This window comes from Fundulus heteroclitus, unplaced genomic scaffold, assembly GCF_011125445.2.
Source record: "Fundulus heteroclitus isolate FHET01 unplaced genomic scaffold, MU-UCD_Fhet_4.1 scaffold_50, whole genome shotgun sequence".
Taxonomy (NCBI): Eukaryota; Metazoa; Chordata; class Actinopteri; order Cyprinodontiformes; family Fundulidae; genus Fundulus; species Fundulus heteroclitus.
This window is the reverse complement of record NW_023396923.1, coordinates 2,694,020-2,720,442: the sequence shown is the minus strand read 5'-3', so window position 1 is coordinate 2,720,442 and position 26,423 is coordinate 2,694,020. Positions and strand designations below refer to the sequence as shown.

General features: G+C 43.0%; 2 protein-coding genes and 1 long non-coding RNA gene across 10 annotated transcripts in view; 2 read left to right on the top strand and 1 right to left on the bottom strand.

The window, feature by feature from the left end:
- The window catches only part of rbm17 (RNA binding motif protein 17), a 26,335-nt gene extending 18,145 nt beyond the window's left edge, over positions 1 to 8,190 (top strand). For all 4 annotated transcript variants that reach the window (XM_021313725.2, XM_021313724.2, XM_036132411.1 and 1 more), the window contains exons 7-13: positions 934 to 1,072; positions 1,164 to 1,315; positions 1,557 to 1,607; positions 3,695 to 3,771; positions 3,904 to 4,002; positions 4,079 to 4,151; positions 7,940 to 8,190. In XM_021313725.2, coding sequence (XP_021169400.1) covers positions 934 to 1,072; positions 1,164 to 1,315; positions 1,557 to 1,607; positions 3,695 to 3,771; positions 3,904 to 4,002; positions 4,079 to 4,151; positions 7,940 to 8,043 — 695 coding nt within the window. In that variant the 3' untranslated portion in view covers positions 8,044 to 8,190. The remainder of the gene's footprint in view (positions 1 to 933; positions 1,073 to 1,163; positions 1,316 to 1,556; positions 1,608 to 3,694; positions 3,772 to 3,903; positions 4,003 to 4,078; positions 4,152 to 7,939) is intronic.
- LOC110367569 lies at positions 5,186 to 20,352 on the bottom strand. The gene is made up of 3 exons (XR_004929667.1): positions 20,014 to 20,352; positions 12,384 to 12,524; positions 5,186 to 6,107 (listed from the first exon to the last, which is right to left on the bottom strand). It is a non-coding gene; the product is annotated as an uncharacterized LOC110367569 (long non-coding RNA).
- On the top strand, positions 19,752 to 26,423 carry pfkfb3 (6-phosphofructo-2-kinase/fructose-2,6-biphosphatase 3). 5 transcript variants are annotated; one of them, XM_036132406.1, is made up of 16 exons: positions 19,752 to 20,066; positions 21,741 to 21,869; positions 22,035 to 22,131; positions 22,215 to 22,281; positions 22,376 to 22,450; positions 22,535 to 22,591; positions 22,741 to 22,865; positions 22,954 to 23,161; positions 23,261 to 23,407; positions 23,497 to 23,601; positions 23,680 to 23,809; positions 24,511 to 24,638; positions 24,752 to 24,940; positions 25,047 to 25,069; positions 25,409 to 25,459; positions 26,236 to 26,423. In XM_036132406.1, the coding sequence occupies exons 1-16, from the start codon at positions 19,997 to 19,999 to the stop codon at positions 26,240 to 26,242; spliced, it is 1,608 nt and encodes a 535-aa protein (XP_035988299.1). In that variant the 5' UTR covers positions 19,752 to 19,996; the 3' UTR covers positions 26,243 to 26,423. The 5 variants fall into 5 exon arrangements, with proteins under 5 accessions (XP_035988299.1, XP_035988301.1, XP_035988302.1 ...); XM_036132410.1 differs by lacking the exon at positions 19,752 to 20,066 and adding an exon at positions 20,396 to 20,498; XM_036132408.1 differs by lacking the exon at positions 25,047 to 25,069 and having other exon boundaries at positions 19,753 to 20,066.

Genomic DNA, 26,423 nt, shown 5'->3' with positions numbered 1-26,423 from the left:
ATGGTGTGGGAGGGGGAGGGGGGGGACTGTCAGACCTCCATTACAGTGTTCATCTCTAGCATCCCCTAATGGCAGCTCGCGCACTCCACTTTGGGAATCCCTGGTCTATGACATCAATTCCTTTTACAAGACATCAAACTTCAGGGTGTAAACTCAGGGTTGCTGTGCAGTCTGGAAAAGTCAGACATTTGATTTCTGGATTTTCCAGGGCTGGATAAGTTCTGTAAAGATCCAGAACCTGTCCCCATCCGTTTTGTCTAAATGTTCCTTGCTTTCTTCCTTTGCCTCTGTCCTTGTGACATCATTATTTTCTTCTTTCCTTCTGTCTTTTATGTCCTACCTTCATTGTCTTCTTTTCCTTCCTTTCTTGTTTCCTCCTTTGTGTCTTACCTTCCCTGTGTTCTTTTCTTCATCTGTTTCTTGCCCTCTTTCCTTGTATCTTTCCAACCTTTTTTCCTTGTATTCTTCCTTCCTTTGTCTTTTCCTTCCTTTGTCTTTGCCTTTCTCCTTCCTTTCCTTCCGTCGTTCCTTTCTTCTGTCAGTCAGTCCAGTTTCTGGTTTTTGGAGGTATCGTATGAAGACTTGACAACTGTAGAAATATATACGCCATAAATTCCAATCGGAAAGCTGAATGTGGAAAAGTAAAGGATTTTGCAGGAATCCTATAAGTAACCTAATTTAACAAAGTTAACAGGGTAGGAATGTTTGGCAAGGCACTGCATTATTTCACAGTAACAAAAAGGACAGACTTTGATGCAGCAAATAAATGCATGATAATTTAAATTGAGATCAAGATTTAAAATGTGGGAAAGAGATGTGGACATTAAAGCAGTTTAATCCAATGCATGTCATATTCCAGCAGAGGGCAGCATTGTTCTTACAGTCCAACAGAAGTCTTGTCCAGGTCCTACTTCCTACTTTTTTGGTCTTTAGGCCCCCCTTCATTCTCCTATGAAGATGAAGGTCGTCCTCCCCGAGGTGCAAAGGCAGCCATCCCTCCTCCAATTTATGAGGACTCAGACCGGCCACGTTCACCGCCCGGGCCCACCAGCTCGTTCCTGGCCAACATGGGGTGAGTCTTCCATAGATTTCTATCGGGCTTTCCTTTCAATATGTTTACAGTGGATTAAGAAGCGATTGTAAGGTGAATGGTGTTCTTGCAGGGGTACAGTGGCCCATAAGATTATGCAGAAGTATGGCTTCAAAGAAGGCCAGGGGCTTGGTAAGCACGAGCAAGGCCTGAGCACGGCGCTGTCTGTGGAGAAGACCAGCAAGAGGGGTGGGAAGATCATCATTGGGGATGCTACAGAAAAACGTATGTTTTTACATTTTTCACAGTGTCTGCCCTACGGCGTCTTTATATGCAAGCAGCATGAACAGCTGTTTTAGCTCATTTTGGCATAAGCTTGTCTCGTCATCTGCCTTTTTGATACCATCTTTCGCATTTTAGCTGCTACTGTGAATAAACAAGTGTCATCTCTGCATCAGGCGAATGTTTTATAGTCACGTACATGTGTTTTTATTGTGTTTTTGTGTCTGTTGGTGCGACTGAGCAGCAGGGTCGAGCCAGTCAGGGGCTGCTGATACGTCCATCGGAGGCTCTACAGGTTGGCCTCCACTACCATTTTCTTACTCCTGTGCAGACTGTTCTGTTCAGTGTTGTTTAACCTTTAGGAGGGTGTGTCTGCATGTGTGTTGGCACTCCCATTTTTGCTAAAATAAGCAATGATTTTTATGTTTATATAAACCTTGGAATGAAGGATTTGACATCTGTTTATGGATGCATGTTTTCTAATGTCTATCAAAACCAGATTTTTATACGTTATTTTCATGTTGTTGTTTTTTTTTTTCTAACCACACGTTGACTGCTTTAACCTGCATGTTTTTGTCATATCCACCCTGAGTGACGAGTGTGTTTCATCTTTTACATATCATTTTTTGACAAATTATCATGTTGCAGGCTAATTCTGTTGGTTGCAGATAGAGAAGGGCCTATTTCTGAGGCACTAGCATTCAGCACCAGTGAGGGATTCATCAGGTGGTTTATTTTATTTTTACGTTTTTCCCTGCAACATATGGCACAAATCCCAGTAGATTATGCAGGATGTGTTCTTAAATGAGATCACAGGACAGGAAGGTCATTTATAACCACTGTTATCCCTTCAGACAAATGTCTTTTCGTCACTAATCTAATCTCTAAATGCTGCGATAAACAGTCCTGCTGAGTAAGCGGCTTGTCTTTTCCATATGGGCATTTCCCCTCTGGCATCAATGCTTAGAAACAAGAGAAACACACAGTTTCAATTAGGATTTATGAACCTAAGTCTCAAATTAGCTTTGGTAAATTCAGCTGAAGATTCCAGTTGCTATTCGAGGACTCGCCTTGGGGAGGATTGGACTGGTTTCCAGTAACAATCTGAAAATATGAACAGAGTGTCATGGTTTATTTTTTTCCTGGCTTTTTCCCCCTGTTATTTTCCTACACCACCTCCTCTCACTCAGCTCACCTTCCACTCCCCAGCAATCAGTCACACCTGTTAGACACTAATCACTAGTCAGACTCACTCCACCTATAAGCCTCCCTCCAAAAGCCTCCCTCAGTCTTCTCTTCCCTGTCGGTTCGTCATCAGTCTCCGCTCACTTCACGTCAGTCAGCCTGGTTTGCCTCTGCTAGCTGCTGGATTCCTGCCACCTCTGTGCCTCTAGTTAAGCCTCTGCCAGCTGCTGGATTCCTGCCACCTCTGTGCCTCTAGTTAAGCCTCTGCCAGCTGCTAGATTCCTGCCACCTCTGTGCCTCTAGTTAAGCCTCTGCCAGCTGCTGGATTCCTGCCACCTCTGTGCCTCTAGTTAAGCCTCTGTCAGCTGCTGGGTTTCCTGCCTCCTTGGAGCTTCAATTTAGCCTCTGCTAGCTGCTGGGTTTCCTGCCTCATAAGTGTCTCAAGTAAAGCCTCTGCTACTCCTGTGCTCTAAATTTGAACTCTGCTCTTACTGGGCTCACTGCTCACTGCTTTGTCTTCTGGATCTCCTGCTGCCTCTGTACTCTGTACAAAATGTCCCCAAGATGGGTACAATCTGTGGTGGATGGCTCAATAAACCAAAAAAAACCTGAAATGCCTTGTTGTTGTTGCTGAAAATGGCTCCTTTTGAGCCGCCTTCTACATTGAACAGTGTTGTTGTTGGCCAGTCTTCCTTCAAGCAATAAAGCTAAAGCTTGAGTTTTGAAGCTGCACCATGGATGCTGTGCCTTAGACTTTAGAGCTTCTGCCTTTCTCTGTCATAAATGGAGCTGAGGAAAAAAAACAGACTTCAGTCTGAGAAGAGGCCTCCAGATGAGAGGCAATTAAACCTGAAACTCGAGCGTTTTTTCCCTCTGGGCCTGCATGAACTGGTTTTAATATTTTAACATGATGGATCTGATGTTCAGCTCCGATTGTTTTCTGCAGTCTATTTGTCAGGCATTGTCCATTTCCTGCTTTAACACTTTTCCTGGAATACCAACAGTTAAAATGAGTGACCCGTTAAGTCATCTCTCAGCCATGCTGTTACACAATAAAACCAGCTGTAAAAAAGTACACCTAATTTCTGCTTAGCAATCACCAAACATTGGCTGAATAGTTTCATCCATCTCATATCTTGAGTAAATATCTTTATCAGCCTGGAAATATTGTTTTGTTATGCGTTTCCGGCCAATCAGCGGACTCTTCCAAGAAGTCGGAGGCCAACCCACTGACGGAGATCCTGAAAAACCCGACCAAAGTGGTTCTGCTGAGGGTACGCGTGTCAACCTTTTTTTTAATTTTTTTATCCACAGGGTATTTTGTAAAATGAAAGGTCGTTCAAATGGCTGAGTTCTTATGAAACTAAACAGAAACCTAAAATCCAAAGTTCTCGGTTGTTTTGCAGAACATGGTGGGTCGAGGGGAAGTGGACGAAGACTTGGAGGGGGAGACGAAAGAAGAGTGCGAGAAATACGGCAAAGTGGTTAAATGTGTCATTTTTGAGGTACAGCTAATAAGGGTGGACAGAACAATACCAAAGTGACGAGAAAGATAATTAACAAAGATATTTTCCTTCGCAGATTGCTGAAGTGCCTGATGATGAAGCAGTCAGGATATTCCTGGAGTTTGAGCGGGTGGAGTCGGCCATCAAAGGTCAGCATTTATCCATCATGGCATCTGTCTTCCTTTTTCTTCTCTAGACAGGAGATGCACGTAATTACATTGCTTTCTTTTTGAGATTGTGTAACTGCTCTAATAATGCGTGGAAAAGTGTGCCCCATTCTAAATGAGTTGGCCCAGATCAAAATCAAGGTGAGACTTGGCTCCCTGCGGTGTTGTATCATATGCGGCCACGCAATCCAGTCAACTCCATACGGGACCAGCAGAACTGCGCTTGCATCACACCTCCCAAGAAAACGGGTCATGCTATCAAAGAATGGGTTCACACAGAAAACGATGACAAGCTTGAGCCAGGTGGAGAAATCTCTTCTGCTGCTCTTGTGCAATTATACACTGTTTAAAGTTATTTAATACCTTTTTATAAATAACTCTCTGTCTGTTATTGTCCGGTGAATATCAGCTCCAGAGCTGATATCAGAACAATCGTTAAAAGGGATGATACAAGCACTGGCGATCTTTTAACAGCAAACTCTGCACACGCATAGAATAAATGAGTGACAACTTCTCTTAAAGTTCAAGAATTTATTAACAGAAATAACATGAACATCCAGAGAACATCACTATATAATGCTCTTTATCTGAATTAACACTATATGTCAATCAACAACACCTCACTACTAGGCAAGTTTCACTTGCCTAGTAGTGAGGTGAAACACACCAAAAAGAAACAAAAGACAAAACAAAATAGTTGATCAGCCTCATCAGAATAATTCAGTGAATCCTGGTTCACTGCAGATCTGAGTTAAAGAACCAAAGTTCATCTTAAAGAACCTGAATTGAGGTTAAATTAGCTTAACTAATTCAGAACATTTGACATGTTTCAACCCATTCACAATGCAAATCCTGAAATAAACAAAACATTATTTGACAAAGTAACATTTTAAAGAAAGATTTTCTCTGTAAAATCATTAACTATAGAGTCGCTTGATTTTATTAATGCGATTATACCTCTGGGAGGCTAGGGGTCGCTGTAGCGGTCGGGCGCTGAAATCTGCTAATCCTAAAGTTAAAAAAAACGCCTTTAAGTCGACATTAATATTCCATATTAATTAATGTGGCAATAACGCTCATAGCACTATCGAATGATGGAGGAGCGAAACAAACAAGGCTTATGCTTGGAACGAGTCGTAGCTGGATATCCGGAAACCAGATCTCACCAGAAGCTAATAGCGTTTAGGCTAGCGGACTTTCAACCCTAACTTTAAAACTTTGGATTTAATTTAGTCGTAATGAGTGCAAAGGATAAAACAAACATAAATATCCCATCAGTGTATACAACTCTTGTGGAGATATTTTGTAATAACGATAAAAACACACTCGAATTTCATAGGCAATGACATGGTATCAACATGCTAACGGGAGCTATGTTGCTCAGCCCTGTGTTTAAAACACCATGTGGACGTTACACAAGATTTCCAAACAAACCATTTAGCTTTCCATGTTTATTTCTCTGTAAAACCTGTCGGTGCCTCGTGTGAGTTCAATTCACTTTGGCCGTCCAAGGAAGAGAGCAGTGGAAAGGGAAAATGTTGGTTCTTTCAGCAGTGTGCTAGCGGCTCTGTGGCTAGCCGACAAGTGGTCGAGGGTAGGCTGGCCCGACGTCCTGCCTGCAGTCTCTGACCCGGTTGCTGACGTGATTTAAGCTCCTTTTTGCTTTCAGCTTGGGAAGTGGGTAAAGGAGGCCGATCCACGCCGTCTCTAGTCAGCTTTCCTGTAATACCTGTGGAAAAATTAACAAAGCTGTTTTCGGCATGTAGGGATTCTGTCCTCTGGGGTGTGACGCTGAAGTAAGGACTGTAGGCTTAAATCTGATTCACCCGATAAGGTCATCCGGACGAAGAGGGATTTCTCCCCTGTGATGGTTGGCTGGTGGGTCTTTCAGGCCCCATGCCTGGCTGGCTTGTCCAGGGGACTCTCTCGCTGTGAGTCCTGGGAAGAAGTGGGGAAGAGACTGAATCAGGGGCTGTCTCTGCCTGGGTGTGAAATTCCTTGCTCACAATCCATTTTGATTCCTCCCCCATGTCACATTTTGTTCAAAATCCTGGACAGGTTCCTGTTTTTACCAATTTCTTCAAATAGTTTGTGTGGAAAACTGTTTTACATAAGTGTGTTGTGAAACTTTAAGGTAGTGGTCAATTTTTCCGAAAGTTTCCCAAAGTTCCTTTTTGAATAACTGCACATGCGCAAGATCATCTTAAATGCTCTTCGGCTGCTCAGGGTTAGCCTCGTGAGACCATCCTGATCTCGCGAGGTTTCAAGGTTTCACTCGCAGATCAGTCTGGATACCCTCCGTTGAAGAAAATTTGGAGCCGTTCACCAAACGAACGTCCAATCAGCGTTGGCTTTGAGGCGGGTTGAAGTGTGACGCAACGGGAAGCGCGTCAGTTCAGTCTAAAGAACATGGCGGCTTCAGCCGATGAAACTAGCGTTAGCGCGGCTATCGAGCAAGTTTTATCGGAATTACAGAGTATTTCTCTGCTGAGCTAACGAGCCTTTACCTGCAGCAGCAAGAGTAGCTTGGCTTGTGGTTGTGTTTTCGTCGTCGCTCTGTTACGAGCGACGACGAATCTGATTGGTTTATTTGGCCCGTCTATCACCAACATAGGCCAATCAGCTAACCAGTATTTTCGCCCCTTCCCAAAATTACTTCAACGGAAGGTTTCCAGATGGATATGCGGAGCAAATCTATCTGGCGGAGTCAGGTAAGCTCAGGGTATCACAAGGGGAAAAATTTCTCAAATCCACTCTGGTCTCATTTCTTTTTACTGAGGCCATCCTCTTCAAATAAACTTGAAAGGGGTTTGCTTCTTGTGACTCTGAGCCATGTTCAAAGTATATGGTGAGAGCAGCGAAGCTACAATGAACGGCTAATACCGAAGCTAACCACATACATAAACACTAGAAGTGTGCATGTGCAGCCAGCAGGGAAACTAACTAGGAACAAGCACGTACATTAGCATTGCATGAGCACGTCAGAATGATTGGCATGTGGGATAACCAACAGACAGGCGATACCCCATGAACTCAAACTTTTTTTTTTCACCTGCTTTTTTTGAATACATAATGTATTGACTACTTTCAGGACGGAAGGATGATTTTACCCAGTATAACAAAGTGTTTCTGAACAGGATTACCAACTGTAGCTTTAATACTAACTGACTTCAGAAGTTTTTCCAGCAATACGACATCCCTAAACATAAAGCTGCAATTCCACTGGAATAGCTAAGATAAAAGTATATTTGTGTTAGAATAGTTTAGTCAAAGTCCTGACATTATTTCATCTAAGAATATGTAGCAAGACTAGCAGACAATCCAATCTGACTGAGCCCGAGCTGTTTTGGACAGAAGAAAGTGGGGGAAACTTAAGTCTGTAGTAAGAATGCACCAATCGACATTGAGTCTATAGATGTGCATCGCTGATGGAGACGCACCTTAAAAGATTTGCAACAGTAGAATGCAACAAAAAGGGATTCTCAAATACTTGCCCACAAATGCACACCACACTTTTCGGATTTCTATTTAAAAAAAAACAAAAAAACATGCATTTTGCAATTGGGCACTGCATTGCCTTGCTGTATTGCATAACACTTTAATAGAATATGCTGAAGTCTGTGGTTGTATCATGACAAAATGTGAAGACGTTCAAAGGGTATGTGAATACTTACCTGTAATAAAGTAATCCTAAAGGGGGGCAGATGTTTGAACTCATGATAATGGAACAGTAAAGATGCAGTCTGACCTTGAATCTCCTTTCTCTGCAGCCGTTGTGGATCTAAACGGACGTTATTTTGGAGGTCGAGTCGTCAAGGCCTGCTTCTACAATCTAGACAAGTTTCGGGTTTTGGATCTTGGAGAGCAAGTGTGATATCTCCACCAGAAGCTCAGCAAACACCCTGTACCCCACTTGTACATAATTATTTTTATAAACAGCAGTGTAAATGTAGTGATAAGGATTCAATCTAATGTTTGTGATTATTAAATGCCTTTCTGTCAAGTAAAAGGTATAATGGAACTTGGTGTGTGGATAGCTTTATCATTGTTTTCATCCTATAAGGGAAAAAGTCCTGCTTACCATGAAGCCTAGTTTCCGTGCATGAACTTTCTGACATAATACTGCTTTCCTCAGTTGATAACATCCCTTTGGGGACCAGGAGTCCCAATTTAGCCTTGCTGGATTATAGGAGGGGGGCTAGGGCATTAAACGCCCAGCCTCATTCAGAGCTTATGTAAGTGAGCCAGAGGGGCCCTGGAGCTCCTGGTTGAGAGCATAAGAAGGCATCCCTCTGGAGCAGGTTTATTTCAGATCAGGGTAACGAGATGGATGTTGAAGCAGAAATGAGAAGAGAGACCCATTTAAAAGGTTTCTTCTTAATGTTTATATAGCATGGTTCAAAGGTCAAGAGAATATGGGTAAATAAAAACTCCCTCGTTCAACAGAAAAGGTACAATGTCTGTACAGATTTCTTTTGTTTTTGCTTTGTCACAGCTAAATGTGATTGTCAAATGTTGTTAGACAAAGATAACCATAGTACAATTTTATATGATGGTTTCATTTATTGAATGAAAAAGAAAATCTAATTCTAATACAACCGGGCCTTATGTAAGTTAAAAAATCTCAAAGGGTGACATCAGGGATCCGGCCCTGTTATAGATTTAAAATTCTAATGAGAAAGTCATTGACATCTATTAATCTGGAAAGGGTTACAAAGCCATTCTGTTTTGGGAACCAAATAATTAGATGTAGGTAATATAATCAGGAGTTCTGCTCTTCACCAGAAAATTCTGATGGAGTCTGGCAATTATTTCGGGACCTTTAAATTCAAGCACAATTGAGTTATGTAGCAGGAAAGCCTGTATCTGAATGGCTCCTAAACTCCCACAAAAAGGTTTGCCTGGTTTGCAACCTTTACAATCCAAAGAACCATTTTTTACTTTTCCTGTCAATTAAAAATTAGAGCAATAAATGTCACATGACTGTTTGAAAAATAATTTTTTGATGATTTACTATGGGAAATTGTATTTATATTTAAAAAGAATCACCATTTCTGTTTTTAGGTTTCAAAATACAGAAAACAGATATGTCAATTATTTTTTGTAATTCTGGGGACTATGGCTTACAGACAATAAAAAAACAAACAAATTCAGCATCTCAGAAAATTTGAATATTGTGAAAAGGTGAAATATTGGAAACTTGTGGTGTTAAACTCTAATCAGCTCATTGACTCAGAACACAGGCAAAGGTTTCTACCACCTCTGAATGGTTTCATTCTGGTTCACCATGTGAGACAATCATGGGGAAGACTGCTGACTGGACAGATGTCCCGAAGACGGTCATCGACACCCTTTACGAGGAAGGAGGAAGCCATAAATAGTCACTGCTGCAGAAGCTGCTGAATTGAAGCAAATTCATAGAAGGTTGAGTGGAAGGAAAAAGGGATAATGACAATGGTGCAGATGTTAGGGAGTTTATTCTGCAATTGGCGGGTTGCCGTTCGATCCCCCGGCTCTGACTGTTGTTGTGTCCTTGGGCAAGACACTTCACCCGCTTTGCCTGCTGCTGGTGGTCAGAAGGCCTGGTGGTGCCGGTGCCTGGCAGCCTCACCTCTGTCAGTCTGCCCCAGGGCAGCTGTAGCTATTAACATAGCTGACTACCGTCTGGGTGTGAATGGGTGAATGACTAAACTGTAGTGTGAAGCGCTTTGGCGGTCGTCAGACTAGTTAAAGCGCTATACAAGTACAAGCCATTTACTATAACCGCAGCAAGAATTTTGGGGAATTTTTCATAATATTACACAACAGAAGCCAAGTTGGAGATGTTTTCAAAGGTATCTCTAACTCTTGATGTTGTGGGGTCCTGGGGGTAGCAGCTTCAGTAGGGAGGCCCAGACGTCCCTCTCCCCAGCCACTTGGGCCAGCTCCTCCCTATGGGACGTGCCCGGAACACCTCACCAGGGAGGCGTCCAGGAGGCATCCTGACCAGATGCTCGAGCCACCTCAACTGGCTGCTCTCGACATGGAGGAGCAGGGGCTCTACTCTGAGTTATCCCTGGATGACTGAGCTCCGCACCCTATCTCTAAGGGAGAGCTCAGACACACTATGGAGAAAACCCATTTCTGCCGCTTGTATCCGGGATCTCATTCTTTCGGTCATGACCCAAAGCTCATGACCATAGATGAGGGTAGGAACGCAGATCGACCAGTAAATCGAGAGCTTTGCCTCTCTGCTCAGCTCTCTCTTTACCACAATGGACCGTTGCAGCAGACGCCGCACCAATCCGCCTGTCGATCTCCCGCTCCATCTTCCCCTCATTCGTGAACAAGACCCCAAAATACTTAAACTCCTCCACTAGGGTCAGCACATCCTCCCCAACCCGGAGAAGGCCCTCTACCCCTTTCCGGCTCAAGACCATGGTCTCGGATTTGGAGGCACTGATCCTCATCCTGGCTGCTTCACACTCGGCTGCACACCGCTCCAGTGAGAGCTGTAGATCTCGCCCTGATGAAGCCAATAGAACCACGTCATCTGCAAATAGCAGAGACGCGATCCTAAGGTCACCAAAACGGATCCCCTCAACACATTTAATGTGTTTGTTATTCTGGAAATAATTGAAAATGTAACATATACAGCATGTCTCAATTCGCAGGCTGCGTCCTTCGAAGGACGCATTTTAAGGCCAGTGACGTCACAACGATGCGCGGAGGCCGTCCCATTTGGCTAAAATTCTGAGGATGTTTAAAATGCAGCCTTCGAATGCGTCCTCCTTTTCCCCGAATTCTGAGGATGCACCGCTACCATCCTCAGTGGCCTCGCCTGCCATAAGATTTCCCGAGGTCCTTTGCGCGCTTTTTTAGTGATAGTGAAAGTAGTGATTTAAGTCAGTTATTTAAAGGGTTTGTACACATTTAACTATTCAATTCAAATTACTAAAGTTACAAACAAGCTTATATCAAGTCTTACAAATAAATATAAAATTTTATATTTAAACATATTCGTCAATCTGCTGACAAGCGTTTGTTTAATAACTGGTATATTATGATCAGTAGCAGGCCCCTGGGTGAAAATAATAGCAGGTAAATTTTACCTCTCCACTGCGCTCTCCCAGCCTGAGAAAAAAATCGTTGCCGGTTTTGCTGCCGGTTTTGCTACCGCCGAAGCCGTCTAAACCGACTCTCCTCCAATAACAAGTAAATAAAAAAAATTTCCATATCCATTTTTTTGTCGTCTGGCGCTGTTTTTCCCGGGCTTGGGGTAGATGTGATGACGTCGTGTCGCAACCAGGAAGTGCTCCAAAGGCTAGACCGTCCCATTTACCAACGGTTGAGGGTCCTCTGGACCATCCTCCGATGGCTGGGTCCTCCTAAGGCTGTGTAGGCTGGGTCCTTTGAAGGACGCAGCCTGCAAATTGAGACACAGCTATAGTGATTGTGTCACCAGTATAAAGCAAAACCTAACAGAACAGCTCCATCCAATCGTATAACAAAAGTTCTACCTCTGGCAGGCCATCCTTCACGTTGTTTGACTTGAAGATATTTTTGTATTCCAATGAACCAGCAATGTGGTCTGCAGTCCTTCAGGTCCTTTATTATCACAGCAATCACTGCTGTCTATTCCTAAGCAGCCTGCAAAGGATTCTAGAAAATGGGACCTGACCTACATACCAGTACATATATGACTTGCTAACAGAGAGCTAGAAGGGTAAACATTCATGTGGCTCCATTAGTCAGCGTGTCTTTGTCAGCAGAAGGTGCATCTACCTATTTTTGCCAAAAGTTCTCACGTCTTGGAAACCTGCTTGATGGAACAACATGTTAATGAGCTAATTCATTTGTGGGCATTGACTTGATCTTGACCATCACATGAAACATAACCATGATTTCTTTTGTTCACCATCTTTTTCCTTTTAGCCCACTCCTTGGAAAACTAACCACATGTACAAATAATCTTTTTTTTTTTTTTTAAATGGTTCTTCTGTAGTTTTTGTACAGGTGTCACGTTTATCTATTTTAAGTCATTCAGTTCCTAAGGGAAAAAAGAGATAGAAACAAAGAAGTCCGAACCATGACAAAGCCACCACTGTGCCTCACATCTGGAATAAGATTTCATGACATGACACAGGGTCAGCCTTGTAATAACACCTTAAGGGTGATAATAATCATCTGACCTTGTATAGACTTGAAAAACAACAAGTGACTGTGACCTCATACCATCTTCTAAGTACGTTGTTGGATGTGTAAGGATTTGGGCTGCCAGACGGCTTTGGCAGACTCTCTGTCGATGCTTGGGTCAAACAGAGTCGTGCATCAGAATGGAGACCCCAAAGGCGGCGACCCAGTCGTACTTCAGCCCTGTAACAACACAGTGCAGTACAAAAATAAATGATACCCAAACCTTACAGCAGTGGTCCCCAATCCTGGTCCTCGATGGCCGGTGTCCTGCAACTTTTATTTGTTACTCTCCTTCAACACACCTGAGTCAAATAATGAGGTCATTAGGAGGATTCTGGAGAACTTGACAGCACACTGGGGAAGTAAGTCAGTTTTGTTGGATCAGGGACACATGTAAAACCTGCAGGGACACCGGCCCTCGAGGACCAGGATTGGGGACCACTGCCTTACAGAGTAAAAAAAAGTAGAAAAGAAGATAATCTGGAAATTTATCAGTGTCCACATGGAAGACATCATATTAAAATCCATTACAGAGCACAGCCTTAATTAAGTTTTTTCCTTGCTAATATTTTAATTACTTCCTCTCAAGTTCAGCCCTGAATGAGTCAACACCTAATTTTGGGGAAACTCGCTCAAAGACAACGCCTGGGTTTAAAACAGAGAAAAGAGGACGCTAAACACAGGATTTCTTTTAGTTTAGTTACAGGCAGGAGCACTGTATTAAAGAAGGTTAAACCTACTCCTTCTAAACCAATCCAAAGGTAGACAATATATCTGCCTGTGCTCTTCATCTTTCGTTTTTTTCTTTATGACTTAGTAAAGCAGCTCTGATTTACTGTGGACTGCAAAAGCATTTGCATCTTTTTCATATTTTGTAATACCTACAAATTATTTCTTTCATTTGGATTTTATGTGATAGATTATATGCCTGAAAAGGGGAAGAAATTAGGAAATTTCATTTTAAAAATCAGTCAGACTGAAAATCTTAAAAGGGCCGTCTTCACTCCGATTCACCTGTCCACTGCTCTATTTATACCTGCTTCACTCCTCCGTTCTCTGCCAGATCATTCCATGCCAGATGGTGAGTCTAGTCCAGCACTTTCTGTTCATTGTTTTGTCTGTCGATCAGACCCAACTAGCCTCCGGATTTCTGAGCCAGCCTGACCTCAAATTTATCCGTTTACCTGCCTGACCTATTTGCCTGCTCATTTTGCCTGTACTCTGCCTGGCCCGATTATCGGTCAGTTTTTGCCTTACCCCCGCATGTTCGGATTGGCTGCCTTGGATGCCTGATCCAGTTCTATTCCTGGACTTACTGAGTTAGCCTGCCCCCTGTCTGTTCTGACTGCCTGCTTGTTGCCTGACCAGATCTGTCCTTTGGTGTTGTAGCTAACCTGACCCCTGTCTTGATTATTTTGCTGATAGTCTGCTCTAAGCTGTTTTTGGACACTGTCGTCCCGTTTTGGCTTGACGGCCATTTTTGTTTCCGCTTGTTTCACTGTCTTAATAAATTACCTTTTATTTCAAACCTCTGCTTGTCTTGCTGTATACTGGGTCCTCTATCTCGGTTCATGACATAGGTGTCATGTTAAACTTCAAGTGATTAGTATCAAGAAGTGTGATAACACCAAATTTAACACACCTGAGACCCATATTAGGACACTAACAAATCACATGACACGGGAGGGAAAATAGCTAATCAGGCCCAATTTGGACATTTTTGCTCATCTTTAGATTTTAAAATGGTCAACAACACGGGACAGCTAGTAAATAACCTCTAATTCAATGAGAGGAGGCCAGCAACTACAGTAGGTGCCTCTCAATAAATTACAACATCATTAAAAATGTAATGTATTACAGTTTTTTAACTGAAAACTGAAATATTATATAAATCATTACACAGAAAGCTAAACATTTTATCTATTTATTTCCTTTAATGTAGTTAATTCTGATTACTGCTAATAAAAAATACACATTCAATGAAAATTAAAATATAATGTAGATACATTATCCATCCATCCATCCATCCATCCATCCATCCATTTTCTAACACGTCTATCCTGTTTTAATATAGCACAACAATCCCTTGTGGGGTCGCAAGGGGTGCTGGTGCCTCCACCTGTCAATGGGCGACAGGCAGGGTACACCCTGGAAAGGTCGCCAGTCTATCGCAGGTAGATACACTAAAAATACTTCATATTACAGATATATGGGTCTATTGAGAAGTATTTTCATAGATTATACAGCATATGAACTCAGTATTTCTTCTGATAATAAATTCATTTCACTTCCTGAAACTAAAGAGATAAATAAATTTAACTTTGGATGATATTCTAATCTAAAGACCTATATTTTACAAATTATTTGCATGGAGATTATGCATTAAACAAATGTAACTCATCTACTCTGGAATGTTGTCTTGTCAGTTGATGAACTCTTTTACATGCATTAAGTAAGTGTTTACATTTTTCCTCACACGCTTGACCTACTCAATCTGAGCAGCATTCTTTTTTCTGAGTCATCCAGCTTCCCTTTAGTTCAGGTGGTCAAGGGGAATGAGTGTTCAACCCGTAAACTCAGGATGGGAGAGGAATGGGACAAACATCATGAATCATTTTCTAGACACGACAGGAAATAAGGTTTCAAAGTCCAAATGGAGGCAATGGTGAGGCAATAGTGGAATTTTGTTAAACTGTGAAAAACTCAAGCAGTGCAGGAGGTCATGAATGTCTTTTTTATATGTATAAAAAGGTTTACCAGTCAAGCTCTTTTAATTTTTATTGGCTATCCCTTGGCAGTTCTTAACATGGGATATATTGCTAACTGCTGTTGAGAAGTAAAACAGAGATCAAGTAAGAGTATGTGTGGATCTAAAACGCTTAAACAAAGCAGTAAAACGAGAGTGCTACGTCCTACCAACTTTGGAAGACATTGCTCCAAAGCTGGCAGGGGCTAAGGTGTTTTTCACCTTAGATGCCTTGTGTGGATTTTGGCAGATCCCTCTTGATGCAAAGAGCAGAAGACTGACAACATTTATAACCCCCATTGGTAGATTTTGCTTCAGACGACTGCCATTTGGAATCACGTCAGCTCCAGAATTTTTTCAAAGACAGTTATCCACACTGCTAAAGGATCATGAAGGTGTTGTCGTAGTCATGGACGACATTCTTGTTTATGGACAGACTAAGGTCCAACATGACGATAACCTGAATGCAGTTCTGAAGACCTTCAAGCACAGTGGCTTGAAGCTGAACAAAGCAGAGTGTCATTTCACGAAATCAGAAACTCTGTACTTCGGTCACATCATCAGTGCCGAGGGCATTAAACCGGACCTGACCAAGGTAGAAGCCATCACACGCATGCAGAGTCCCACAAATGTGGAGGAGCGGCATCAGGTTCTGGGTCCGATTAATTATGTGGGGAGATTCTTGCCAGGCCTCTCCACCAAGCAACACCCAATCACCAGCCTGTTGAGAAGAGAGAACAAGTGGGTATGGGACGGCACACAAGAACAGGCGTTCATTGCTGTTAAAGCCATGCTCGTGTCAGCCCCAGCTCTTGCATATTATGATGCAAATCGGAAAACCGTCATCAACACCAATGCAAGCAGCTACGGCTTAGGGGCAGCTCTACTACAAGAACATGAGGACGGCTTAAAGCCAGTAGCAGTCTGCTCCCACACGCTGTCGGAAGCTGAGAGAAGATACTCTCAAATCGAGAAAGAATGCTTAGCAGGGGTGTCAACGTGTGAACGATTTGTACGTTATGTTCAGGGAATGGACAGTTTCCTTCTACAAACATACCACAAACCACTTGTGCCCCTCATCAATACTTATGACCTGCACAATACTCCTCCAAGGTGCCAGAGACTCCTGATGTGCTTTTTAAGGTTCAATGTGGAAGCAGAACATGTCCAGGGCAAGTAGTTGGTGGTGGCAGACACTCTATCCAGGAGGCTGCAGAGACACGCGAGTGATGAGACCACATATCATGTGGTACAAGCCCATGTTGAGTCAATTGTAGCAAATGCACCTGTCTCATCCCAATGACTCTCTGGCCACTCAGCATGATCATGAATTGCAGCAGATTACAAGTTTCGTCAGGAATGGATGGCTGCCCAAAACGGTGATAAACCCATCTCTTCATCGTTATTATTCTGCAAGAGCACATCTCTCTGAAACGGATGGATTGGTGTTATATCAGGACCGTCAGGTCATTCCTGCTGCGCAGAGGGCTGAGGTGCTATCAGATCTACACAAAGGACACCAAGGACTAAGACGGTGCCGGGCACGTGCTAGGATGACTGTGTGGTGGCCGAGCATCAGTGGTGAGATTAAACAGACAGTGTCATCATGCAAGTTCTGCACTGAAAATAAACCAGGCCAGAGGCATGAACCTCTCCTGACTTCTACCCTACCAGAGGGCCCCTGTGAGTTTGAGAAATGGAAATATCTCATCGTAACCGACTATTACTCCAGAGACATTGAAATAGCTCGCCTGTCTTCTATATCTGGTCGTGGTGTCATTAGTTGACTCAAGGGCATGTCCCTGAGGTGGAGAATTCCACTGGAACTGGTCAGTGATAATGCCACTCAGTTCACATCTACTTAGTTCCAGGATTTCACCTGAGAGTATGGATTTGTGCACACGACTTCTAGGCCCCATTACCCTCAGGCGAACGGTGCTGCTGAACAAGCGGTTCAGACTGCTAAGAACATCTTGAAGCAGCCAGATCCCCATTTGGGCCTACAGAGCAACCCCTAGTACTGCTACAGGAGTGAGCCCTGCACTCCTTATAATGGGAAGAGAGATTAAGCTGCAAGCTGCTCCGGTGGACAAAGAACTGGTACATCAAAAGGACAATCAGACAAAGTCAGCGTGTCGGTTCTTCCATGATCACCATCATGCTGCACAACCACTTCCCACACTACAAGCAGGACAGAATGTCAGGATAAAACTGGATGGAGAAGCAGGTTGGAAAACCCCGGCTAAGATTATTGCCAAATGCAAGGAACCATAGTCTTACATGGTGGAAACAGAGAATAGAGCTGTGCTACTCCAGAATCTGAAACACCTGCAAGCCGTCCCACAGCCCACCGATCGACCAGATCAGCTACAGTCACCTGATTCCCCAGTGGAACCGACCACTAGCCTTCCACCTGGGGACAGTTCCGACTCCACGGCTAGAAGCCCTATTCAGAAGCAGCTGTACCCAGAGGTGGAGCGTCCTGCTTCACTTGAAGATTCACAGGTTACATCCAGGGGAAGAGTAGTCAGAATCCTCTGAGATATAGAGACTTATTGACTCAAAGTACTAAAACTAAATAAAACTTTTAAGAGGGTTTTGTTGGATTGATAGGAACAGCAAATGTTGAGAGCAGAATAATCCCTACGTTGCTGCGGACTGAGGGCAGTCTACCCCAACATCCTAGTGTTCAGAAAGGTTATTTTCTAACTTGTTAAGTATTTCTGCAAAGGTTAAGCATGCGTGTTTTGCTGCTGGAAGGGGGAGATGTAGTGATATGTCACAATTGGGCTTCCATAGCCCGGTACAGACTGACGAACATGCGCTATACATCCAGGAGTTGTATTGTTGCACACAGAGAATAAAGCTGAGTTCTACAAGCTGCACAGCTGGTCCACGGGGAGTTCTTCGTTAAAGATAGCCGTTCATCAAATGAAGTATTGTACTAAGAGATTCTGCAGAGTGGGGACTTTATGAAACATTTATTTTGTTTGTAAAAACACTATATATATATATATATATATATATATATATATATACACACATATATATATATATATATATATATATATATATATATATATATATATATATAAGTTGCCTTGAAAATTGATTATGACCCCTTTAGATTACATCCCGTATCAAAACAACAGCGACAGCGCATAGTCTGACTCGCAATACATAAATGAATTGCATCTACTCATACCCTGTCTTAGATTACAAAGTTTGTGATCAGGAAAAACTGTTAAATTTGTGAAAATGAAGGAGCTCCGGCTGCATTCATGCAAACCCCACCACAGTGCAAATCTCATTGTCTCAAACAGAAGAATGCAACTGAAACAAAGTCTTGTTTAAAACAAAAGGAGGTGAATGAATGTATATTTAAACCGTTGCTGCATGAGAGTTGCAGTTTGAATCTCCATTACACACTCCTGCAGCGGCACAGAGCACACACCCCTCCTTTTTTTTCTAGCCAGCTGCCAGGTTGCTGAGGGGAAGTGCATGCACTATCATGACAAAAGATAGCACACAGGAGAGAATCTCACACCTACCTGGTAAACATAATAAACGAAAACCTAGTATTTAATCTTAGAAGGGAAAAATGGCATAAGTTATTTTTAGACTCGTGACTCGACATTTTTTATATGTAAGTCTAATATTCTTTTGCAGCGCATTGAAACCTGACCGACACTCTTGTCCTAAAATGCAAGCTGTGCACAATTTAAATGAAAGCGCATTTTCACGCAGGCACATTAACCTAACACTCCAGACGAAGGATGTGTTTAATTATGCCCAGCTGACTGAGTGGTACAGCCCAATCTGTGGGAGCGAGATGCGCTGACGTGCGTCTCTGCACGTCTACTCCACGGCTGACGCTAAACGCAGCCAGCGGGGTTTCCTGGGTACAGGATAAATAACATTTGTGTGTAGCTTGTGTTAATCTGAATAGAAGAACAACTCAAAGGAAAGAGAATATTGTCCAGCGGGGTTTCCTGGGTACAGGCAGACAATTACTGCACAAATAAAGCGTTTAAATAGATAAATAACATTTGTGTGTAGCTTGTGTTAATCTGAATAGAAGAACAACTCAAAGGAAAGAGAATATTGTAAACTTAAATTGTATCCAAATGTACTTAAAAACAGTTACATTATAACAATAGTATTAGTACATTAGTAAACAGAAACATTTTACACTTACAAATGATCTTAAAAATTAAAAATGATCTACAGATTTTAGAAAAAAAAAGTGAATACTGCAAACTAGAAACCGTTTTCAAATTATTTAGCATTTACCATAATATTTAGCATTTACCATAACCTCAAAAAATTAATAATAGACAAAACAAAAGAACTATAAATATAAATATAAAATAAATAGGTTTATGGCTTAATACACTGTCAATAAAACGTTTTTGTTCTTATAAACACAAAAAAGATTAATTATCACCTTGGTTTTAACTGCAAACATGTAGGCATACAATACAGAAACTCGTCTTACGTTTTAAAATAGAGCAACTCAAGAAAATAAGTCTACCACCGGATGGCGCTGTGATGGCCTATATGTTGAAGTGTGTGTGTGTGTGTGTGTGTGTGTGTGTGTGTGTGTGTGTGTGTGTGTGTGTGTGTGTGTGTGTGTGTGTGTCAAGAAAAGGAATCCTCTTGTGCGCGCTTCATGGGTGCTTTCGTCACGGAAGTCACGTTGCTTCGCCGGCCGGCCGGGCGTGGTTAAATAGAGGATGTGCGCCGCAGACCGGCAGATTAACCCAGCGAGCTATGAGGACAAAGTGAACGAAGCTTCGGCTCCGACTACTATCCGGCTGTTTTTCAGCGTTCTATAGCCAAACTTCGGAATTTAAGCAACTCGCATTCGTCGTAGCTGTGTGCTTTTGATTCAGCCTCCAAAGGAATGCCAAGAGAGCTCACCCAGAACAGGATCCAAAAGATCTGGGTTCCCACCAAGGATGACAAACGAAGAGGTAAGACACGATGGTATTCTCGTGGCCATATTCTGTGGTTTCCATACATCATTTTCGCTTTATGTCGAGACCAGACACTACATTAATAATGGCGGACTTGAAGCCGGTTCAATTTCAACCAGATTAGCATTTCCACGCTGCGACCCAATTTAATTTTAACACAACATTGCAGCGCACCGGCGTTTTAACATTTCCACGCCAATGATTGGTGGTCTTCATCGGCACATGTTCTACGTCATCGTGCCCCGTTGAACAGCGGCGTGGCGAGACGGGTGTCACCATGCTCACACTTACCCCGCCCATAAGCCTGCGATTCCTGGACATGACGCTGGAGAAGCTTTGGTAATGGTTAGTCCGGGTTTCTTAGATTGACCGGACGTGACGTTGCTGGATTTTCGCTGCTGTTTCAGAAGTTGTCCAGTTTGAGACAGGGTAAATGCATTTTTTTTTTAATCGTTAGAATCACTATTTTGGCTGTGACGTTTTCAGAAACCTCTCGACATGCTTTTTATTTACCTATTTCAAAGGAAATTGGTTCAAAAGCCAACAATTGTTTCATGACGTGCGGTAAATGTTTTGCACCCAGATGTACAAATCTGGGAAAACTTGAAGAGGGTTTTTTTTTTTTTTTTTTTTTTTTTGAGAAATTTGTGTCTGAAATTTATAGAACTTCAAACTGGAATATTTATAAATGACCCCCACCCTTTTTTTCTTTTTTAAATCTGCATTGTAGAGTAATAAGGTTTGAGCTGGGGGTGCAGAGTCCAGCAATCCCTTGCTGGGTAATGAAGAATCAAGTGTTCAAAAATGGAGTTAAGGGTTTGATCCATCTTACCATTTATGCATTGTAGCTCTGTTGTGGAAACAAGATTAACCAATGAGGTGTAGGTTGGTTCTCTCTTAGACTCGGACAACGTTATTTGTCATTTTTTATGCACAGAGTGCGTACAGAACGAAATTTGGTTGCATACAGATTGTAAATTGCAGTAAAATTAAATTACAGCATAAGGTGCAGCAGTGATTTAAAAGTAAACAATTTAAATGTAGACAATACAGGAGAAGTCACAGTGTACAGGTGAGTGTTGTTGTTTTTTTTTAATATATATAAATACTCACCTGTACAGGTACACTGTGACACTCACAGGTACACCGAGTGTCCTGATAACCTCTCAGGAGGCTGGTGTTGATGCAGCATGATAATAAAACAGACTTTATAGATGTGGATTTATTTGTTTATCCCCCCTAACCCCCCGCCCCCATTTATAAAGCCAAGACCTGTATTCCCTTTTTCATATTGTACATGAACCTCTGTGTAAAGGCAACAGACTAAAATCTTCAGTGAGGCCCCAGGGGTGAGATTACTATAAATGCACAGCCAAGTGAAATCAACTCCTCCTGGGATCTGTAGGGCAGTTTATTTCCTGAAGTAGGTCAACTGCACAGTCAGGTGTAATTTTTGCAGCAAGCAAACATGTTGGTTGTAGCATGGAGCGAAATGAAGATCACTGCTTGGTGATGTGTTCAGTTGCTTGTGGCGTGTCTAAATTTGTGTCCCCCAGTTACACTCCTGATGGGTCTGAAGATGTTATGTGGAGAAGCACTAGCTGGTCTGCCTGGCTGAGGACTGCATTTAGATTTCTCAACGCTCACTTTTCATGGCTGTGTTCTCTGCAGGCACTGGCGCCCCTCACTTCGCCAACCCTCCAACCGTTATTGTGATGGTGGGACTCCCTGCTCGAGGGAAGACTTACATTTCCAAGAAGCTCACCCGCTACCTCAACTGGATCGGCATTCCCACCAAAGGTACTTAGCACTGTACAAACATGTTGAGGCAGTTTGTTGAGCTCAGCAACTTCTCAGTTGCACGATGTGATGCCCTTTAAGTAGCTTTCCAGAGAGGATCGACTCATGTTTCTCAGCTGGGAACATGACGTTCATACCGGTTTCTCTCCGTGTCTTCCTCTGCAGTCTTCAACGTCGGAGAATACCGCAGGGAGGCTGTCAAAAATTACAGCTCCTATGACTTCTTCAAGCCTGATAACGAGTCTGCTGTGAAGATCAGGCAGTAAGTCTCCCTTCAGCCACAAATCAGCACTTCTTGTTGCCTTCTCGGATTTGATTAACGTTTGCCTCAACTTTGACCTTCAGGCAGTGTGCCTTAGCAGCCTTGAGAGATGTCAAGTCCTACTTGAAGGATGAAGGCGGCCAAGTGGCAGTAAGCTGGCTCGGTCATTTATGGGCTGCCTTCAGAAAGGTGACACCCAACCACGGAGTGTGATCTAACCAGGCTGTCTTGTGGTTTCTCTCAGGTGTTTGATGCCACCAACACGACAAGAGATCGAAGGGATCTGATCTTGAAGTTTGGCAATGAGAACGACTTTAAGGTACACGTTGCTCGGATTAGACGTGACAAGGCAGCAGGTCCAGACCGGTTCATTTAATCGGGTTCCCTTTTTTGTTCCATTCAGATCTTCTTCATTGAGTCTGTATGTGAAGACCCTAGTGTCATTGCATCAAACATCATGGTGAGTTAAACATCAGGACACTAATTCAGGTTGGGTTTCATGATGAAGGTCCACATCTTTGAGCTTTTTGAAATGGGGAGCTAAATGCTTACGTCTTTCTTGGCATCAGGCGTGTCGTTTGCCGTCTGACAGTTTTCCTCCCCATTCAGGAGGTGAAAGTGTCCTGTCCAGACTACAAGGACTGCAACAAGACCGAAGCCATGTTGGATTTCCAAAAACGCATTGAATGCTATAGGACCAGTTACCAGCCTCTGGATCCAGATCAGTATGACAGGTATGCCATGATTTGTCATGGCCTTTCTGTAGCCGCCACAGCCCTTCAAGCAGATCCCTCACCCTGTCCCATTTGCTGCCCTTTGCAGGGATCACTCCTTCATCAAGGTGATAGACGTTGGTCGCCGTTTTCTTGTCAACCGGATCCAGGATCACATTCAGAGTAAAATCGTTTACTACTTGATGAATATCCACGTCCAGCCGCGCACCATCTACCTGTGTCGCCATGGGGAGAGCACAGACAACCTGGAAGGACGACTGGGCGGCGACTCTGGCCTCTCACAGCGGGGCCAACAGGTACGGCCAGTTGCTAAATGACATAACAGAGCACCCCCCACCCCCACCCCAGTGTTAAATGTGGAGACTTGATGCTCATTCATTTCCTGCTTGCTGTAGTTTTCTGCTGCCCTGGCTCGGTTCGTTGAGGAGCAGCAGCTAAAGGACCTGAAAGTGTGGACCAGCCAGCTGTGCCGCAGCATCCAGACAGCCGAGCATCTAGGAGTCCCATACGAGCAGTGGAAGGCACTGAATGAGATCGATGCTGTGGGTGTCACCTCAAAGTGCCATCAGAACTCATGGAGCAGCTTCGACTGTTCCCCTCAATCTGATTAGCATCATTGGATATCTTTTAGGGCATGTGTGAGGAGATGACTTATGATGAAGTGAAGGAGAAATTCCCAGAAGAGTTTGCACTGAGAGATGAAGACAAATACTACTACCGCTATCCAGCGGGAGAGGTATGGCATCCTCAACTTGATCAAGCAGTTCAGAGTTTGCTTAACCTTTCCAAATGGTAAACTTCTCAATCATTCCAGTCCTACCAGGACCTGGTCCAGCGGGTTGAGCCTGTGATCATGGAGCTGGAGAGGCAGGAGAACGTCCTGGTGATCTGCCATCAGGCTGTAATGCGCTGTCTACTTGCTTACTTTCTGGATAAGAGTGCTGGTATGAACTTTTTCTACTCTCCTTCTTTTTTTTTTTTTTTTTTAAACGTAGAAGCAGTTTAGAGCAATTTTCTAGCATACATTCACAAAGCTATCGACTGGTCTGAGGGGGACCATGGCCAAAGCAGGCTTCCACTAGCCTAACAGCTTCAGAGCTCAAAAAACATCAGATTGGTTTTGCAAAGAAAATGTCAGAAACCAATCATCATATTTACGCTTAGTGGTTCTTCCTTTTTTTTCTTTTTTTTTTTAAATGGAGGATGTAGGAAAGAGGCAGCATCTGACCAATTATCTTGTCTGAAATGATGAACCCACTGAGAAGAATTTATTTATTTATTTATTTTTTCAGTTCTAGTTTAGATCATCACTGGTGCACTTGTCTCCAACCACAATTTCCTGTAACTAATCCTCCAGTTTCTTATAACTGCCCAGTGCAAGCATGATGTATGATTTAATCAGGAAATGGTGTTTGCATGAACTGCTGTCATGTTTTCAAAGATTCTGCTTTGGTCTGGGACTCTTGGAACAGCAGCTGACTTAAGGGATCAAGATAATTTAGACTTATGCTTTAAATAAAAATGCCATGAGTTTCATACTGCTGCTAAAATATTCCCACTTTATAACCTCTTGACCAAATCTTCAAAAATCCAGAACGTCTCCTTTTAAATATGTTCCAATTTATACTTTAATCTGTTGTTCCAGATGAGATGCCCTACTTGAGGTGTCCCCTCCACACAGTCCTAAAACTGACCCCGGTCGCCTATGGTTGCAAAGTGGAGTCAATCTGTCTAAATGTGGAGGCGGTGAACACCCACAGAGACCGACCAGAGGTTAGCTGACTGATTACTGACAGCTGCACAGCCACAAGCTAGGAGCTGAGTTGCATATCGCTCAGTTGTCCTGGCGTTCATGAGTCTGACACCGTGTCTTTGATGTCCCGCAGGAGGTGAAGAGGGGTCCTGGAACCCTGATTAGGAGGAACAGCGTGACTCCCCTGACCAGCCCAGAGTCTCACATCAAGAAACCTCGCATCGAGGACCTTGACGAGGCTCCAATCCAGGAGCTGCCCAACTCTGTAGCATCTCTGGCCCTCAGCACTTCCTCGCACATTCCCCTTGCTCTGGCCGGAGAGGTACTGAATACGTCTAGTAGTTTGCATTTAGGGCATCATGACATTCATCAGTTCCTCACTTTCAGCCTTTGCATGTCTGCTCATTTGTTTGTGGCTCTCCTCTCAGCACTGGCTGGGCAAAGTTTGCCTGTAAGTATTTGATTGGGATCATTTCTGTTTGGCTGCATTGCTCTCATTTGTTTCCTTTCCTGGACTGTATTAACTCCCCACCCCCCACTAAGGTTCCTAACATACCCCTGTTTACATTGATTCTGCATTAACCCAGAGATGAATCATGGGGAATGATGCAATTTACAGTTCTGGAAATGAATATTTGTTCATGTGGAAGTTCCACTGTCTCATTCCTGTGATTCTTCTCCTGTGTGGTTGCCTCCAGTTTGGGTTTCCTGCTCTCGGTTGATTCATGCTGACTGTTTTGTGTTTGTCTGACTGTGGGTCTGCTTTACTTGTCTGTTTTGCTTCTTAAAGACGCACAATCCTCCACTATCTGAAGGTGATATTCCATCTTAGTTTTCAAAGGTAAACACTGCAAGAAGCAGCTGATCATTCACTCTCTACAAAGTAATCACACCCCTGTTTTTAACGGTTCAACCACAAACTTTATTGCATTATTAAATGTACAGGAGGAGAAAATATGGCCCTGAGTTAGGGCTGCAAAGTAGACTGAATCACACCTTGTAGAATCACATTTCTGCACTACTTTAACGTAATGTTGAACTTCATGGGATATGAATACTTGTGGATGGTATTGCAGTGCCATCTTATGCCCTATGTGGCAGATACAGCTGTTTACTCTGCTATGTTCTGCTTTAAAAGTAGTCAGCGTGCCTCTGCTAGATCTAGTCTTCCAAATGTAACTCACCCTGACCTACAGCTTCCATCAGCTGAAGGCTGCTTTCCATTCATGACGTTCCATTCAACACTGATGGCTTTTATGCAGCCTAGTTGTGTGTGTGTGTGTGTGTGTGTGTGTGTGTGTGTGTGTGTGTGTTTACATGTATGTAATTCCATAGTTGTGGGTTACAGTGGAGAACCTGTTCTCATGCACACAAACTAGCGCTCTGTTTTCCTCCTAAAAATATCTTTGAGGAAGTTTTGGCCTTAGAGATGGTGCATTTCAGTTTAAGGGTTACAGCGTGTCATACAGCCTGAGGCAGTTGTGGTTGCTTTACACAGCTACTTGGGGCATACCTGTTGGATGATGGCATGTCTGAGGAATCTAAGTGTAGTGTGTTTAAATGTATTTATTTATTTATTTATTTATTTTTTTTAAATTTGTTCTCATGTGTTTGCAGAACCTGAGAAGCTCATCAGTTTGCCATGACATACTGCAGCCCTGCTAGTGAACAGAGTGGATTGCTGGGACGCAGAGACATCGAACTGAGAACCCAAATCACTTTTGCCAGCTAGTGAGAACTTCTGCTGTACCTTTATCACTTCAGCTAGATTTTTTTTTTTTTTTTTATATTCCCCAATTTAATTT